At 56.9% G+C, this 17,454-nt stretch overlaps 1 protein-coding gene across 3 annotated transcripts in view; it reads left to right on the forward strand.

Annotated features, from left to right (window-relative positions):
- SLC12A8 (solute carrier family 12 member 8) overlaps positions 1-17,454 on the forward strand; it is a 53,983-nt gene that overhangs the window by 17,403 nt on the left and 19,126 nt on the right. For all 3 annotated transcript variants that reach the window (XM_069732586.1, XM_069732587.1, XM_069732588.1), the window contains exons 3-6: positions 54-200; positions 3,751-3,942; positions 4,011-4,242; positions 12,420-12,533. In XM_069732586.1, the coding sequence (XP_069588687.1) occupies positions 54-200; positions 3,751-3,942; positions 4,011-4,242; positions 12,420-12,533 (685 nt within the window). The remainder of the gene's footprint in view (positions 1-53; positions 201-3,750; positions 3,943-4,010; positions 4,243-12,419; positions 12,534-17,454) is intronic.

The following is a 17,454-nucleotide window of genomic DNA, read 5'->3' on the forward strand; positions in this document are numbered from 1 at the left end:
CAGCATGCGGCACAGCCGCGGTGCTCATGTGACTCCTGTCTGTGTTATTTCAGGTCTCCCAGTTACAGTCGCAGCCGTGGTGGAAGATTCAGCTCTTCGTCTGGGAGCCGGTCCTGTTCGGCACCTGGGACGGCGTCTTCACCTCCTGTATGATTAATATATTCGGCGTCGTGTTATTTCTCCGCACGGGCTGGCTCGTGGTAAGTGATCGGCCGCCCAAATACGGGAAGAGGCCGGCACAAGGTGATGTCATTGCTGGGGGCGGGGCTGGAGTATAAGGGGTGTGGTCTCATCATTATATCAGTGATGTCATCACTGGGGGCGGGGCTGGAGTATAAGGGGTGTGGTCTCATCATTATATCAGTGATGTCATCACTGGGGGCGGGGCTGGAGTATAAGGGGTGTGGTCTCATCATTATATCAGTGATGTCATCACTGGGGGGGCTGGAGTATAAGGAGTGTGGTCTCATTATATCAGTGATGTCATCACCGGGGGCGGGGCTGGAGTATAAGGGGTGTGGTCTCATCATTATATCAGTGATGTCATCACCGGGGCTGGAGTATAAGGGGTGTGGTCTCATCATTATATCAGTGATGTCATCACCGGGGCAGGAGTATAAGGGGTGTGGTCTCATCATTATATCAGTGATGTCATCACCGGGGGTGGGGCTGGAGTATAAGGGGTGTGGTCTCATCATTATATCAGTGATGTCCTCACTTGGGGCGGGGCTGGAGTATAAGGGGTGTGGTCTCATCATTATATCAGTGATGTCATCACTGGGGGCGGGGCTGGAGTATAAGGGGTATGGTCTCATCATTATATCAGTGATGTCATCACTGGGGGGCTGGAGTATAAGGGGTGTGGTCTCATCATTATATCAGTGATGTCATCACTGGGGGCGGGGCTGGAGTATAAGGGGTGTGGTCTCATCATTATATCGGTGATGTCATCACTGGGGGCGGGGCTGGAGTATAAGGGGTATGGTTTCATCATTATCAGTGATGTCATCACTGGGGGCGGGGCTGGAGTATAAGGAGTGTGGTCTCATTATATCAGTGATGTCATCACTGGGGGGGCTGGAGTATAAGGAGTGTGGTCTCATTATATCACTGATTTCATCACCGGGGGCGGGGCTGGAGTATAAGGGGTGTGGTCTCATCATTATATCAGTGATGTCATCACCGGGGCTTGAGTATAAGGGGTGTGGTCCCATCGTTATATCAGTGATGTCATCACCGGGGCTGGAGTATAAGGGGTGTGGTCCCATCGTTATATCAGTGATGTCATCACTGGGGGGCTGGAGTATAAGGGGTGTGGTCTCATCATTATATCAGTGATGTCATCACTGGGGGTGGGGCTGGAGTATAAGGGGTGTGGTCTCATCATTATATCAGTGATGTCCTCACTGGGGGCGGGGCTGGAGTATAAGGGGTGTGGTCTCATCATTATATCAGTGATGTCATCACTGGGGGGCTGGAGTATAAGGGGTGTGGTCTCATCATTATATCAGTGATGTCATCACTGGGGGCGAGGCTGGAGTATAAGGGGTGTGGTCTCATCATTATATCAGTGATGTCATCACTGGGGGCGGGGCTGGAGTATAAGGGGTGTGGTCTCATCATTATATCAGTGATGTCATCACTGGGGCGGGGCTGGAGTATAAGGGGTGTGGTCTCATCATTATATCAGTGATGTCATCACTGGGGGCGGGGCTGGAATATAAGGGGTGTGTTCTCATCATTATATCAGTGATGTCCTCACTGGGGGCGGGGCTGGAGTATAAGGGGTGTGGTCTCATCATTATATCAGTGATGTCATCACTGGGGGGCTGGAGTATAAGGGGTGTGGTCTCATCATTATATCAGTGATGTCATCACTGGGGGCGGGGCTGGAGTATAAGGGGTGTGGTCTCATCATTATATCAGTGATGTCCTCACTGGGGGCGGGGCTGGAGTATAAGGGGTGTGGTCTCATCATTATATCAGTGATGTCATCACTGGGGGGCTGGAGTATAAGGAGTGTGGTCTCATCATTATATCAGTGATGTCATCACTGGGGGCGGAGCTGGAGTATAAGGGGTATGGTTTCATCATTATCAGTGATGTCATCACTGGGGGCGGGGCTGGAGTATAAGGGGTGTGGTCTCATCATTATATCAGTGATGTCATCACTGGGGGCGGGGCTGGAGTATAAGGGTTGTGGTCTCATCATTATATCAGTGATGTCATCACTGGGGGCGGGGCTGGAGTATAAGGGGTATGGTTTCATCATTATCAGTGATGTCATCACTGGGCGCGGGGCTGGAGTATAAGGGGTGTGGTCTCATCATTATATCAGTGATGTCGTCACTGGGGGGGCTGGAGTATAAGGAGTGTGGTCTCATTATATCAGTGATGTCATCACCGGGGGCTGGAGTATAAGGGGTGTGGTCTCATCATTATATCAGTGATGTCATCACCGGGGCTGGAGTATAAGGGGTGTGGTCTCATCATTATATCAGTGATGTCATCACTGGGGGCGGGGCTGGAGTATAAGGGGTGTGGTCTCATCATTATATCAGTGATGTCATCACTGGGGGGCTGGAGTATAAGGGGTGTGGTCTCATCATTATATCAGTGATGTCATCACTGGGGGCGGGGCTGGAGTATAAGGGGTGTGGTCTCATCATTATATCAGTGATGTCATCACTGGGGGGCTGGAGTATAAGGAGTGTGGTCTCATTATATCAGTGATGTCATCACTGGGGGCGGGGCTAGAGTATAAGGGGTGTGGTCTCATCATTATATCAGTTATGTCATCACTGGGGGCGGTGCTGGAGTATAAGGGGTGTGGTCTCATCATTATATCAGTGATGTCATCACTGGGGGCGGGGCTGGAGTATAAGGGGTGTGGTCTCATCATTATATCAGTGATGTCATCACTGGGGGGCTGGAGTATAAGGGGTGTGGTCTCATCATTATATCAGTGATGTCATCACTGGGGGCGGGGCTGGAGTATAAGGGGTGTGGTCTCATTATATCAGTGATGTCATCACTGGGGGGCTGGAGTATAAGGAGTGTGGTCTCATTATATCAGTGATGTCATCACTGGGGGCTGGGCTGGAGTATAAGGGGTGTGGTCTCATTATATCAGTGATGTCATCACCGGGGGCGGGGCTGGAGTATAAGGGGTGTGGTCTCATCATTATATCAGTGATGTCATCACCGGGGCTGGAGTATAAGGGGTGTGGTCCCATCGTTATATCAGTGATGTCATCACCGGGGGCTGGGGCTTGAGTATAAGGGGTGTGGTCTCATCATTATATCAGTGATGTCATCACTGGGGGGCGGGGCTGGAGTATAAGGGGTGTGGTTTCATCGTTATATCAGTGATGTCATCACCGGGGGCGGTGCTGGAGTATAAGGGGTGTGGTCTCATCATTATCAGTGATGTCATCACCGGGGCGGGGCTGGAGTATAAGGGGTGTGGTCTCATTGTTGTATCAGTGATGTCATCACCGAGGGCGGTGCTGGAGTATAAGGGGTGTGGTCTCATCATTATCAGTGATGTCATTACCGGGGAGCGGCTGGAGTATAAGGGGTGTGGTCTCATTGTTGTATCAGTGATGTCATCACCAGGGCGGGGCTGGAGATAAGGGGTGTGGTCTCATATCAGTGATGTCATCACCGGAGGCGGGGCTAACACCCTCTGACCCCTATGATACACAGGTTGGTTGTCAGCAGTAATGGCTTTCTTTCCTCCGTCGTCAGGGTAACACCGGGGTCCCGCTGGGCGTCTTCCTGGTCTCCATCGTCATCCTCGTGGCTCTGATCACCGTCCTGTCCGGGATTGGCGTGTGTGAGAGATGCAGCATAGGCAGCGGCGGAGTCTACTCCATGATCTCCACTGTCCTCGGGGGCAAGATTGGGGGGACGGTGGGTCTGCTGTATGTGTTCGGCCAGGTAAGAGCCCCCCGTGGCCCCGGCAGCGGAGCTTCCACCCTTTCCCCTGTGACTGGGCCGCTGTGCAGTGTGTTGCAGGCGCCATGTACATCACCGGCTTTGCAGAATCCATATCTGACCTCCTGCGCCTGGAGAGCACCTGGGTGGTCCGGGGCATCTCGCTGGCGGTGCTGCTGGGGCTGCTGGGCATCAATCTGGCCGGGGTGAAATGGATCATCCGGCTGCAGCTGCTGCTGCTCCTCTTACTCGCCATCTCCACCCTGGACTTCGTCATCGGCTCCTTCACTCACCTGGATCCAGGTAAGACCCTGCTGCTGCGCCGCCCTGCACTTATATCACCATGGTTACCATTTCCACAATGGCAGAAAGGGGCGGAGCTAAATATGGCAACATTTGTATCCACAGAAAAGAATTCGCCAAAATCAAAGAAGATCTTGAATTTCTTGTGCATCGAGTATTGTGGCCTCATGTGCGACGTGTTGGTCAGTCAGACCCGCGTCCAACATGTCGGAGGCGAAAGTAGCGAGAAAGACTGAAAATATCATAAAGAGGCCTCAAGCCTCGTCCTGCTCGGTGTAAGGCCGGACCGACGGCTGCAGTATATATATATATACATACATACACTCTGGGGGAAACGAAGAGACCCCCGCACAATGTTCAGTCCGTCTGATTGTTCTCTTTATATTTGTGAGTAAAATGTAAATTGTTCTTTTATTCTATAAACTTCTGACAACGTCTCCAAAGTTCCAAGCAATAAATTTTGTATTTATTTTCTGAAAATGAGAAATGGTCAAAATAACAAATAATGCTGTTATGACAGGGATGTGATGTGGGGTCCTTCATCCACACCTTGATTGACCCAGCTGTGTGGCACGGCGCATTGTCCTGCTGGAGAATCCAGTCCTCAGAGTTGGGGAACATTGTCTGAGCAGAAGGAACCAACTGGTTTTCCAGGATTGTATGCGGCTGATTCCTACGTCCTTCACAAAGACTAACCTGCCCAATTCCAGTCTTGCTGAAGCCTCCCCAGATCATCACCGATCCTCCACCAAATCTCACCGTGGGTGCAGACACTGTGGCTGGTACGCCTCTCCAGGTCCCATCTAACCATTAGACGACCAGGTGTTGATCTGGGGAGGCTTCAGCAAGGCTGGAATTGGGCAGGTTAATCTTTGCGAAGGACGTAGGAATCAGCCGCATACAATCCTGGAAAACCAGTTGGTTACTTCTGCTCAGACAATGTTCCCCAACTCTGAGGACTGGATTCTCCAGCAGGACAATGCTCCATGCCACACAGCTAGGTCAATCAAGGTGTGGATGAAGGACCCCACATCACATCCCTGTCATGGCCGCCCAATCTCCAGACCTGAACCCACTGAAAACCTCTGGAGTGTAATCAGGAGGAAGATGGATCGTCACAAGCCGTCAAACAAAGAAGAACGGCTGACATTATTGTACCAGGAGCGGCATCAGGTCACCCAGGAGCCGTGTGAGAGACTGGAGGAAAGCTGCTGAGACGCAGGAAAGCCGGGATTAACAATCATGGTTATTCCACACAACATTGATTTCTGAACTATTCCTGAGATAAAACATTAGTATTGTTGTTTCTAAATGATTATGAACTTGTTTTCTTCCATTAGTTGAGGTCTACAATGCATTTCTTATTATTTTGACCATTTCTCCTTTCAGAACTTCGGAGACGTTGTCAGAAGTTTATAGAATAAAAGAACAATTTACATTTTACTCACAAATATAAAGAGAACAATCAGACGGACTGAACATTGTGCGGGAGTCTCTACATTATTGCCAGAACTGAATATTGGCTGGATGTCGGGGGTCTCGTCCTGTATTATATATTATTGGATGGATGTCAGGGGTCTCCTCCTGTATTATATATTATTGGATGGATGTTGGGGGTCTCGTCCTGTATTATATATTATTGGATGGATGTCGGGGGTCGCTGCTCTCCAGGGTCAGGGGCACAGATTTGCTGCATCGGATGCAGATGTTTTGTTGGTCACAAGAATTGAAATTATTTCCAGTCAATTTTTTTTTTGCAAGAAACCTGTGAAATCAATTATCTCTTAGATCGGTCCTGGTTGTCTGCACATGCTGTGTTGCACAGGGCGTCCAGCAGGGGGAGCCGCTACTCCATGACTTCTGATTTTGCAGCCTCCTCTCCAGTGTTTTCCGTTTTTCTTCTGCAATTTTTTCCTTTGCGCTTTGAGGGTCCAGGGTTAACTGAAGACCCTCTCTGCACACCTGCCCTGATAACAGTATATATATTCATAGACCTACCTGCTCTGTCCGGCCCTCTGCCTGCTCTGTCCTACCCCGATCCTCTGCCTGCTCTGTCCTGCTCCCGGCCCCCTGCCTGCTCTGTCCTGCTCCCGGCCCCCTGCCTGCTCTGTCCTGCCCCCGGCCCTCTGCCTGCTCTGTCCTGCCCCCGGCCCTCTGCCTGCTCTGTCCTACCCCGGTCCTCTGCCTGCTCTGTCCTGCCCTCGGCCCTCTGCCTGCTCTGTCCTACCCCGGCCCCCTGCCTGCTCTGTCCTGCCCCCGGCCCTCTGCCTGCTCTGTCCTACCCCGGTCCTCTGCCTGCTCTGTCCTGCCCTCGGCCCTCTGCCTGCTCTGTCCTACCCCGGTCCTCTGCCTGCTCTGTCCTGCTCCCGGCCCCCTGCCTGCTCTGTCCTGCCCCCGGCCCTCTGCCTGCTCTGTCCTACCCCGGTCCTCTGCCTGCTCTGTCCTGCTCCCGGCCCCCTGCCTGCTCTGTCCTGCCCCCGGCCCTCTGCCTGCTCTGTCCTACCCCGGTCCTCTGCCTGCTCTGTCCTCCCGGCCCCCTGCCTGCTCTGTCCTGCCCCCGGCCCTCTGCCTGCTCTGTCCTACCCCGGTCCTCTGCCTGCTCTGTCCCACCCCGGTCCTCTGCCTGCTCTGTCCCCCCGGTCCTCTGCCTGCTCTGTCCTGCTCCCGGCCCCCTGCCTGCTCTGTCCTGCCCCCGGCACCCTGCCTGCTCTGTCCGGCCCTCTGCCTGCTCTGTCCTGCCCTCGACCCTCTGCCTGCTCTGTGCTGCCCTCGGCCCTCTGCCTGCTCTGTCCTGCCCCCGGCCCTCTGCCTGCTCTGTCCTGCCCCCGGCCCTCTGCCTGCTCTGTCCTGCCCTCGGCCCTCTGCCTGCTCTGTGCTGCCCTCGGCCCTCTGCCTGCTCTGTCCTGCCCTCGGCCCTCTGCCTGCTCTGTCCTGCCCCCGGACCGCTGCCTGCTCTGTCCTGCCCTCGGCCCTCTGCCTGCTCTGTCCTGCCCCCGGCCCTCTGCCTGCTCTGTCCTGCCCTCGGCCCTCTGCCTGCTCTGTCCTGCCCCCGGCCCTCTGCCTGCTCTGTCCTGCCCCCGGCCCTCTGCCTGCTCTGTCCTGCCCCCGGCCCTCTGCCTGCTCTGTCCTGCCCCCGGCCCTCTGCCTGCTCTGTCCTGCCCCCGGCCCTCTGCCTGCTCTGTCCTGCCCTCTGCCTGCTCTGTCCTGCCCTCGTCCCTCTGCCTGCTCTGTCCTGTCCCCGGCCCTCTGCCTGCTCTGTCCTGCCCTCGTCCCTCTGCCTGCTCTGTCCTGCCCCCGGCCCTCTGCCTGCTCTGTCCTGCCTCCGGCCCTCTGCCTGCTCTGTCCTGCCCCCGGCCCTCTGCCTGCTCTGTCCTGCCCCCGGCCCTCTGCCTGCTCTGTCCTGCCCTCGGCCCTCTGCCTGCTCTGTCCTGCCCCCGGCCCTCTGCCTGCTCTGTCCTGCCCCCGGCCCGCTGCCTGCTCTGTCCTGCCCTCGGCCCTCTGCCTGCTCTGTCCTGCCCCCGGCCCTCTGCCTGCTCTGTCCTGCCCCCGGCCCTCTGCCTGCTCTGTCCTGCCCTCTGCCTGCTCTGTCCTGCCCTCGTCCCTCTGCCTGCTCTGTCCTGCCCTCGGCCCTCTGCCTGCTCTGTCCTGCCCTCGTCCCTCTGCCTGCTCTGTCCTGCCCCCGGCCCTCTGCCTGCTCTGTCCTGCCTCCGGCCCTCTGCCTGCTCTGTCCTGCCCCCGGCCCTCTGCCTGCTCTGTCCTGCCCCCGGCCCTCTGCCTGCTCTGTCCTGCCCTCGGCCCTCTGCCTGCTCTGTCCTGCCCCCGGCCCTCTGCCTGCTCTGTCCTGCCCCCGGCCCGCTGCCTGCTCTGTCCTGCCCCCGGCCCTCTGCCTGCTCTGTCCTGCCCCCGGCCCTCTGCCTGCTCTGTCCTGCCCTCTGCCTGCTCTGTCCTGCCCCCGGCCCTCTGCCTGCTCTGTCCTGCCCCCGGCCCTCTGCCTGCTCTGTCCTGCCCCCGGCCCTCTGCCTGCTCTGTCCTGCCCCCGGTCCTCTGCCTGCTCTGTTCTGCCCTCGTCCCTCTGCCTGCTCTGTCCTGCCCCCGGCCTCTGCCTGCTCTGTCCTGCTCCCGGCCCTCTGCCTGCTCTGTCCTGCTCCCGGCCCTCTGCCTGCTCTGTGCTGCCCTCGGCCCTCTGCCTGCTCTGTCCTGCCCCCGGCCCTCTGCCTGCTCTGTCCTGCCCCCCGGCCCTCTGCCTGCTCTGTCCTGCCCTCTGCCTGCTCTGTCCTGCCCTCGTCCCTCTGCCTGCTCTGTCCTGCCCCCGGCCCTCTGCCTGCTCTGTCCTGCCCCCGGCCCTCTGCCTGCTCTGTCCTGCCCCCGGCCCTCTGCCTGCTCTGTCCTGCCCCCGGCCCTCTGCCTGCTCTGTCCTGCCTCCGGCCCTCTGCCTGCTCTGTCCTGCCTCCGGCCCTCTGCCTGCTCTGTCCGGCCCTCTGCCTGCTCTGTCCTGCCCCCGGCCCTCTGCCTGCTCTGTCCTGCCCTCTGCCTGCTCTGTCCTGCCCTCGTCCCTCTGCCTGCTCTGTCCTGCCCCCGGCCCTCTGCCTGCTCTGTCCTGCCCCTGGCCCTCTGCCTGCTCTGTCCTGCCCCCGGCCCTCTGCCTGCTCTGTCCTGCCCCCGGCCCTTTGCCTGCTCTGTCCTGCCCCCGGCCCTCTGCCTGCTCTGTCCTGCCCCCGGCCCTCTGCCTGCTCTGTCCTGCCCCCGGCCCTCTGCCTGCTCTGTCCTGCCCCCGGCCCTCTGCCTGCTCTGTCCTGCCCCCGGCCCTCTGCCTGCTCTGTCCTGCCCCCGGCCCTCTGCCTGCTCTGTCCTGCCACCGGCCCTCTGCCTGCTCTGTCCTGCCCCCGGCCCTCTGCCTGCTCTGTCCTGCCCCCGGCCCTCTGCCTGCTCTGTCCTGCCCCCGGCCCTCTGCCTGCTCTGTCCTGCCCCCGGCCCTCTGCCTGCTCTGTCCTGCCCCCGGCCCCCTGCCTGCTCTGTCCTGCCCCCGGCCATCTGCCTGCTCTGTCCTGCCACTGGCCCTCTGCCTGCTCTGTCCTGCCCCCTGCCTGCTCTGTCCTGCCCTCGTCCCTCTGCCTGCTCTGTCCTGCCCCCGGCCCTCTGCCTGCTCTGTCCTGCCCCCGGCCCCCTGCCTGCTCTGTCCTGCCCCCGGCCATCTGCCTGCTCTGTCCTGCCCCCGGCCCTCTGCCTGCTCTGTCCTGCCCCCGGCCCTCTGCCTGCTCTGTGCTGCCCCCGGCCATCTGCCTGCTCTGTCCTGCCACTGGCCCTCTGCCTGCTCTGTCCTGCCCTCGTCCCTCTGCCTGCTCTGTCCTGCCCCCGGCCCTCTGCCTGCTCTGTCCTGCACCCGGCCCTCTGCCTGCTCTGTCCTGCCCCCGGCCCTCTGCCTGCTCTGTCCTGCCCTCGGCCCGCTGCCTGCTCTGTCCTGCCCCCGGCCCTCTGCCTGCTCTGTGCTGCCCCCGGCCATCTGCCTGCTCTGTCCTGCCACTGGCCCTCTGCCTGCTCTGTGCTGCCCCCGGCCATCTGCCTGCTCTGTCCTGGCCCCGGCCCTCTGCCTGCTCTGTCCTGCCCCCGGCCCGCTGCCTTCTCAGACCCTCACATTCTGCTCCTGTAAGATGTCTCCAGTCTGCAGGACGACAATTAGGATCTCGGACGCTTGTTTTCCTCCCTGGAAGGGCGCGGTGGGCACGGGGCAGGAAGGATGTGGCTGCCTGTTGTTCTGTAGAGACCCCCATCCATCCAGACGTCGGCCTTCCTGTCCCTGGACGAGCGGCTGCTACAATTAGGATTGTTAATGTTTATCTGGACCCAGCGCCTCGGAGATAACATTCTGGGCTCGGCCGCTGGTCCTGTGTGAGAGGTTCCCCCCGGCACGATTCTCCTTATAGCAGTGGCGGTCTGTCTGTAGACGCTTCTCCCGGGTGCATGGACACGCCCCAGTGCACTTTCTGCCTGATTTGCATATGGCTTCTTCCGCTGTCTCCTCTATTCCGGGTCCAGGGACGCTCACACTCAGCCGGAGACGCTGCTCGGACGGTTTAATGTCGCTGCACAGTCCAAGCTCAGTGGTTGTCGTGGTGGCGGCCCCTCTGTGGCCCCTCTGGCCCCTGCGATTCCCGGCTTTCCCTTGTGGAGAGATTGCGGCTTCTCTGTGCCTAAGGCTACTTTCACACTAGTGTTTTTTTAAATCCGTCACAATGCGTCGTTTTGCAGAAAAAACGCATCCTGCAAAAGTGCTTGCAGGATGCGTTTTTTCCCCATACACTTCTATTGACGACGCATTTGCGACGGATTTGCACACTTCGCATCCGTCTTGCGACGAATGCTTCGTGCTTTGGCGGACCGTCGGGAGAAAAAAACCCTACATGTAACGTTTTTTTCTCCCGACGGACCGCTTTTTCTGACCGCGCATGCGCGGCCAGAACTCCGCCCCCACCTCCCCGCACCTTACAATGGGGCAGCGGATGCGCCGGAAAAATGCATCCGCTGCCTCCATTGTGCAATGCAGCAAACGCTAGCGTCGGAATCTCTCCCCGACGCATTGCGACGGGGAGATTCTGACGCTAGTGTGAAAGAAGCCTAATTCTGTCCCGGGAAGATGCGCTGTAGTTTGCCGCGGCCATTCGCTTGCAGCCTGGTCGTATCGGCTCGGGCCTCCGGCCTGGAACTTCTGCGATCACCTCCAGCCTTACCGGATGTTACTCTGCACACGCTCCCCTTATGATAACCCTGACCTCTCCCACTGCCGGGCTGCTCCCAACCACTATACTGCTCCTGATCCTGTGTTGTCTATACCCTGTACTGCGCCCTAATCCTTCCTAAAGGTTTTACATTCACAAATCCTTTACTGCGCATGTTAGTGCCTATGAGACTCAATGAAGTTTCACGTCTTACATTACTCACAATGCAAAATAATAAAAGCATGTTTTCACATATAGATCCTGCTGACATTGTCTTTAGGGGGAGAGGCGTATGACCACCTGGGCCGTCTATGCCATTGGGGGGTCCTGGGCTGCCTGTGCCGGTATGAGGGGTCCTGGGCTGCCTGTGCCATTGGGGGGGGGGTCCTGGGCTGCCTGTGCTGTTGGGAGGGGTCCTGGGCCGCCTGTGCCATTGGGGGGTCCTGGGCCGCCTGTGCTGTTGGGAGGGGTCCTGGGCTGCCTGTGCCGTTGGGAGGGGTCCTGGGCTGCCTGTGCCATTGGGGGGTCCTGGGCCGCCTGTGCCGTCGGGAGGGGTCCTGAGCCGCTTGTGCCGTTGGGAGGGGTCCTGGGCCGCCTGTGCCATCGGGAGGGGTCCTGGGCCGCCTGTGCCGTTGGGAGGGGTCCTGGGCCGCCTGTGCCATCGTGAGGGGTCCTGGGCCGCCTGTGCCATCGGGAGGGGTCCTGGGCCGCCTGTGCCATCGTGAGGGGTCCTGGGCCGCCTGTGCCATCGGGAGGGGTCCTGGGCCGCCTGTGCCATCGGGGTCAGGGACACACCAGAATTTGGGTTCTGCATGTTTTTCCAGTTGCTGCATGTAGATGAGCCGGGACTGCGGCACACTGAGCGGCGGTGAGCTGGACATTGGCCCGGAGAGGGGCGAGCACGGTGCTTGTGGGGGCCGCACTCTGTGTAATGAGGGGCACATTATTCCGGGGGCAGATTCTCGATGTTTCTGGACACTTTCCCGGGATTTTCTGTCATTTCTCTTTGTCCGGACGCTCCCGGCCCCCACCATCGGCTGGACATGCACCCTGACTGAGGGGCTTCTGGGGTAAGGGCATGTGGGGCGCGGGGTAAGCGCAGCTCTGGGGGCTGCAGCTAGGACCCTGCGCCTTGTCTCCTGTGTCGGATCGGAGCCCCCCACCTCCACGTCCTGGATAAACAGGGGTCTGATTGTCACTGGTGGGAAAAGCAGCAGAACAGGAAGAGATAAGGGGCTGCCGGAGGATGAGAGCGGAGAATGGGTCCCGTTATCGGGGGTCTCGCTGACTGAAGCCAGGCTCCAGATAATGGGGGGAGTACGGAGAATCTGTATCCAAAGGAACGACACCGCCCCAATGTAAGGTCCGCGCCTCCATCCCCACCATCATCGTCATTAGTCCCCAGTGTCGTCCCCATCATTCCCCATCCCCCGCTCCCTGACTACTCTGCTCTTCTCTCCGCAGATCATGGCTTTGTGGGATACTCCGCGGATCTGCTGCATAATAACACGTTTCCCGACTACTCCCCCGGAGAGAGCTTCTTCACTGTCTTTGGGGTGTTTTTCCCAGCTGCGACAGGTATGTGGGGGGTCCGGGGAGGAAGATGGCTCCGTGCTGTGGCCCCAAATATGTCCTTCCCTCACGGTGCATGAATCCGTGTGCAGCGAGTGCAGGGCGACTGCCGAAAAGAGGAATGTCCGCCCCCGGGACCGCCGCACAGCGGCCGGCCCGCTCCTCACCCGCACAGCGGCCGGCCCGCTCCTCACCCCGCTGTATGCTCCACTTAGTGTGTCAGGTCTCCAAGATGGCGGAGGCGACGGGCGGTCACCAGATACTGATGATGGAGGTGATGGGCGGTCACCAGATACTGATGATGGAGGTGACGGGCGGTCACCAGATACTGATGATGGAGGTGACGGGCGGTCACCAGATACTGATGATGGAGGTGGCGGGTGTTCACCAGATACTGATGATGGAGGCGACGGGCGGTCACCAGATACTGATGATGGAGGAGATGGGCGCTCACCAGATACTGATAATAGAGGCGACGGGCGGTCACCAGATACTGATGATGGAGGAGACGGGCGCTCACCAGATACTGATGATGGAGGTGATGGGCGGTCACCAGATACTGATGATGAAGGAGACGGGCGGTCACCGAATACTGATGATGAAGGAGACGGGCGGTCACCAGATACTGATGATGGAAGAGACGGGCGGTCACCAGATACTGATGATGGAGGGGACGGGCGATCACCAGATACTGATGATGGAGGTGACGGGCGGTCACCAGATACTGATGATTGAGGAGACGGGCGCTCACCAGATACTGATAATAGAGGTGACGGGCGATCACCAGATACTGATGATGGAGGAGAGGGGCGGTCACCAAATACTGATGATGGAGGAGACGGACGGTCACCAGATACTGATGATGGAGGAGACGGGCGGTCACCAGATACTGATGATGGAGGAGATGGACGGTCACCAGATACTGATGATGGAGGAGACGGGCGGTCACCAGATACTGATAATAGAGGAGACGGGAGGTCACCAGATACTGATGATGGAGGAGACGGGCGATCACCAGATACTGATGATGGAGGTAATGGGCGGTCACCAGATACTAATGATGGAGGTGACGGGCGGTCACCAGATACTGATGATGGAGGAGACGGGCGATCACCAGATACTGATGATGGAGGTGACGGGCGGTCTGTTGTGAATTCTGTGGCCAAGCTCCCTCCTGTGGTCGTGAGTGGTACTTCGGCTGGTTCTGTCAATGAGCTTCCTTTGGTGGATGAGAGTGGTACTGCGGCTTCTGAGTTTCCTTCCTCAGGTGATGAGGTTAAGTCGTTAGGTGCTGCTCTATTTAACTCCACCTGGTGCTTTGATCCTGGCCTCCAGTACTGTTATGAACAGGTAATTCAGAACCACAATGGACATTGAAGTTCAGAGCACACAAAGTGACCTGACATTTACCAAAAACATAGGACGAGCTCTGAGACGTGGAAACTCTGCTGACCGCAATCCCTAATCCTATCACACCACACTAGAGGTAGCCGTGGATTGCGCCTAACGCTCCCTATGCAACTCGGCACAGCCTGAGAAACTAACTAGCCCCGAAGATAGAAAAATAAGCGTACCTTGCCTCAGAGAAATTCCCCAAAGGAAAAGGCAGCCCCCCACATATAATGACTGTGAGTAAAGATGAAATACAAACACAGAGATGAAATAGATTTAGCAAAGTGAGGCCCGACTTACTGAATAGACCGAGGATAGGAAAGATAGCTTTGCGGTCAACACAAAAACCTACAAACAACCACGCAGAGGGGCAAAAAGACCCTCCGCACCGACTAACGGTACGGAGGTGCTCCCTCTGCGTCTCAGAGCTTCCAGCAAGCAAGAAAAACCAATATAGCAAGCTGGACAGAAAAAATAGCAAACAAAAGTAACACAAGCAGAACTTAGCTTATGCAGGATAGACAGGCCACAGGAACGATCCAAGAGGAAGCAAGACCAATACTAGAACATTGACTGGAGGCCAGGATCAAAGCACCAGGTGGAGTTAAATAGAGCAGCACCTAACGACTTAACCTCATCACCTGAGGAAGGAAACTCAGAAGCCGCAGTACCACTCTCATCCACCAAAGGAAGCTTATAGACAGAACCAGCCGCAGTACCACTCATGACCACAGGAGGGAGTTTGGCCACAGAATTCACAACAGCGGTCACCAGATACTGATCATGGAGGTGACGGGCGGTCACCAGATACTGATGATGGAGGAGACGGGCGGTCACCAGATACTGATGATGGAGGTGACGGGCGGTCACCAGATACTGATGATGGAGGAGACGGGCAGTCACCAGATACTGATGATGGAGGAGACGGGCGGTCACCAGATACTGATGATTGAGGTGACGGGCGGTCACCAGATACTGATGATGGAGGAGACGGGCGGTCACCAGATACTGATGATGGAGGGGACGGGCTGTCACCAGATACTGATGATGGAGGGGACGGGAGGTCACCAGATACTGATGATGGAGGAGACGGGCGGTCACCAGATACTGATGATGGAGGTGACGGGCGGTCACCAGATACTGATGATGGAGGAGACGGGCGGTCACCAGATACTGATGATGGAGGAGACGGGCGGTCACCAGATACTGATGATGGAGGGGACGGGCGGTCATCAGATACTGATGATGGAGGGGACGGGCGGTCACCAGATACTGATCATGGAGGTGACGGGCAGTCACCAGATACTGATGATGGAGGAGACGGGCGGTCACCAGATACTGATGATGGAGGTGACGGGCGGTCACCAGATACTGATGATGGAGGAGACGGGCGGTCACCAGATACTGATGATTGAGGTGACGGGCGGTCACCAGATACTGATGATGGAGGAGACGGGCGGTCACCAGATACTGATGATGGAGGGGACGGGAGGTCACCAGATACTGATGATGGAGGAGACGGGCGGTCACCAGATACTGATGATGGAGGAGACGGGCGGTCACCAGATACTGATGATGGAGGAGACGGGCGGTCACCAGATACTGATGATGGAGGGGACGGGCGGTCACCAGATACTGATGATGGAGGAGACGGGCGGTCACCAGATACTGATGATGGAGGGGACGGGCGGTCACCAGATACTGATGATGGAGGGGACGGGCGGTCACCAGATACTGATGATGGAGGGGACGGGCGGTCACCGGATACTGATGATGGAGGAGACGGGCGGTCACCAGATACTGATGATGGAGATGACGGGCGGTCATCAGATACTGATGATGGAGGAGACGGGCGGTCACCAGATACTGATGATGGAGGAGACGGGCGGTCACCAGATACTGATGATTGAGGTGACGGGCGGTCACCAGATACTGATGATGGAGGAGACGGGCGGTCACCAGATACTGATGATGGAGGTGACGGGCGGTCACCAGATACTGATGATGGAGGAGACGGGCGGTCACCAGATACTGATGATGGAGGAGACGGGCGGTCACCAGATACTGATGATGGAGGAGACGGGCGGTCACCAGATACTGATGATGGAGGGGACGGGCGGTCATCAGATACTGATGATGGAGGGGACGGGCGGTCACCAGATACTGATGATGGAGGAGACGGACGGTCACCAGATACTGATGATGGAGGGGACGGGCGGTCATCAGATACTGATGATGGAGGAGACGGGCGGTCACCAGATACTGATGATGGAGGAGACGGGCGGTCACCAGATACTGATGATGGAGGGGACGGGCGGTCATCAGATACTGATGATGGAGGAGACGGACGGTCACCAGATACTGATGATGGAGGTGACGGGCGGTCATCAGATACTGATGATGGAGGAGACGGACGGTCACCAGATACTGATGATGGAGGTGACGGGCGGTCACCAGATACTGATGATGGAGGTGACGGGCGGTCACCAGATACTGATGATGGAGGTGACGGGCAGTCACCAGATACTGATGATGGAGGTGACGGGCAGTCACCAGATACTGATGATGGAGGGGACGGGCGGTCACCAGATACTGATAGGATTTACGTTTCTCTTTTCTTCAGTCACTTTACTTTTTGTTAATTGATAGAAATATTAACCCTTCTGTTCCTGGAAGCTTCTTAATCTGTAGCATTTTTTCTACACCAGCCTAAATGTTTTGCACATCACTGAACATACTGTGTGTATCACCTGCAGTCCTATGTAACACCTCAGATAACACAGTGATAAGTCTGAGTACAGATAACATACAGTGGGTACGGAAAGTATTCAGACCCCTTTACATTTTTCACTCTGTTTCATTGCAGCCATTTTGTAAATTCTATAAAGTTCATTTTCTCTCATTAATGTTCACTCTGCCCCATCTTGATTGAAAAAAACAGAAATGTAGAAATTTTTGTAAATTTATTAAAAAATAAAACCTGAAATATCCTGTGGTCATAAGTATTCAGCCCCTTTGCTCAGTATTGAGTAGAAGCCCCTTTTGAGCTCGTGCAGCCATGAGTCTTCTTGGGAATGATACAAGTTTTTCACCCCTGGATTCGGGGATCCTCGGCCATTCTTCCTTGCAGATCCTCTCCAGTTCCGTCAGGTTGGATGGTGAACGTTGGTGGACGCCATTTTCTGGTCTCTCCAGAGATGCTCCATTGGGTTTAGGTCAGGGCTCTGGCTGGGCCGGTCAGGAATGGTCACAGAGTTGTTCTGAAGCCGCTCCTTTGTTATTTTAGCTGTGTGCTTAGGGTCATTGTCTTGTTGGAAGGTGAACCTTCGGCCAAGTCTGAGGTCCAGAGCACTCTGGAAGAGGTTTTCATCCAGGATATCTCTGTACTTGGTCACATTCATGGTTCCTTCAATGACAACCAGTCATCCTGTCCCTGCAGCTGAAAAACACCCCCATAGCATGATGCTGCCACCACCATGCTTCACTGTGGGGATTGTATTGGGCAGGTGATGAGCAGTGCCTGGTTTTCTCCACA

Source organism: Ranitomeya imitator, chromosome 7, assembly GCF_032444005.1.
Source record: "Ranitomeya imitator isolate aRanImi1 chromosome 7, aRanImi1.pri, whole genome shotgun sequence".
Classification (NCBI taxonomy): domain Eukaryota; kingdom Metazoa; phylum Chordata; class Amphibia; order Anura; family Dendrobatidae; genus Ranitomeya; species Ranitomeya imitator.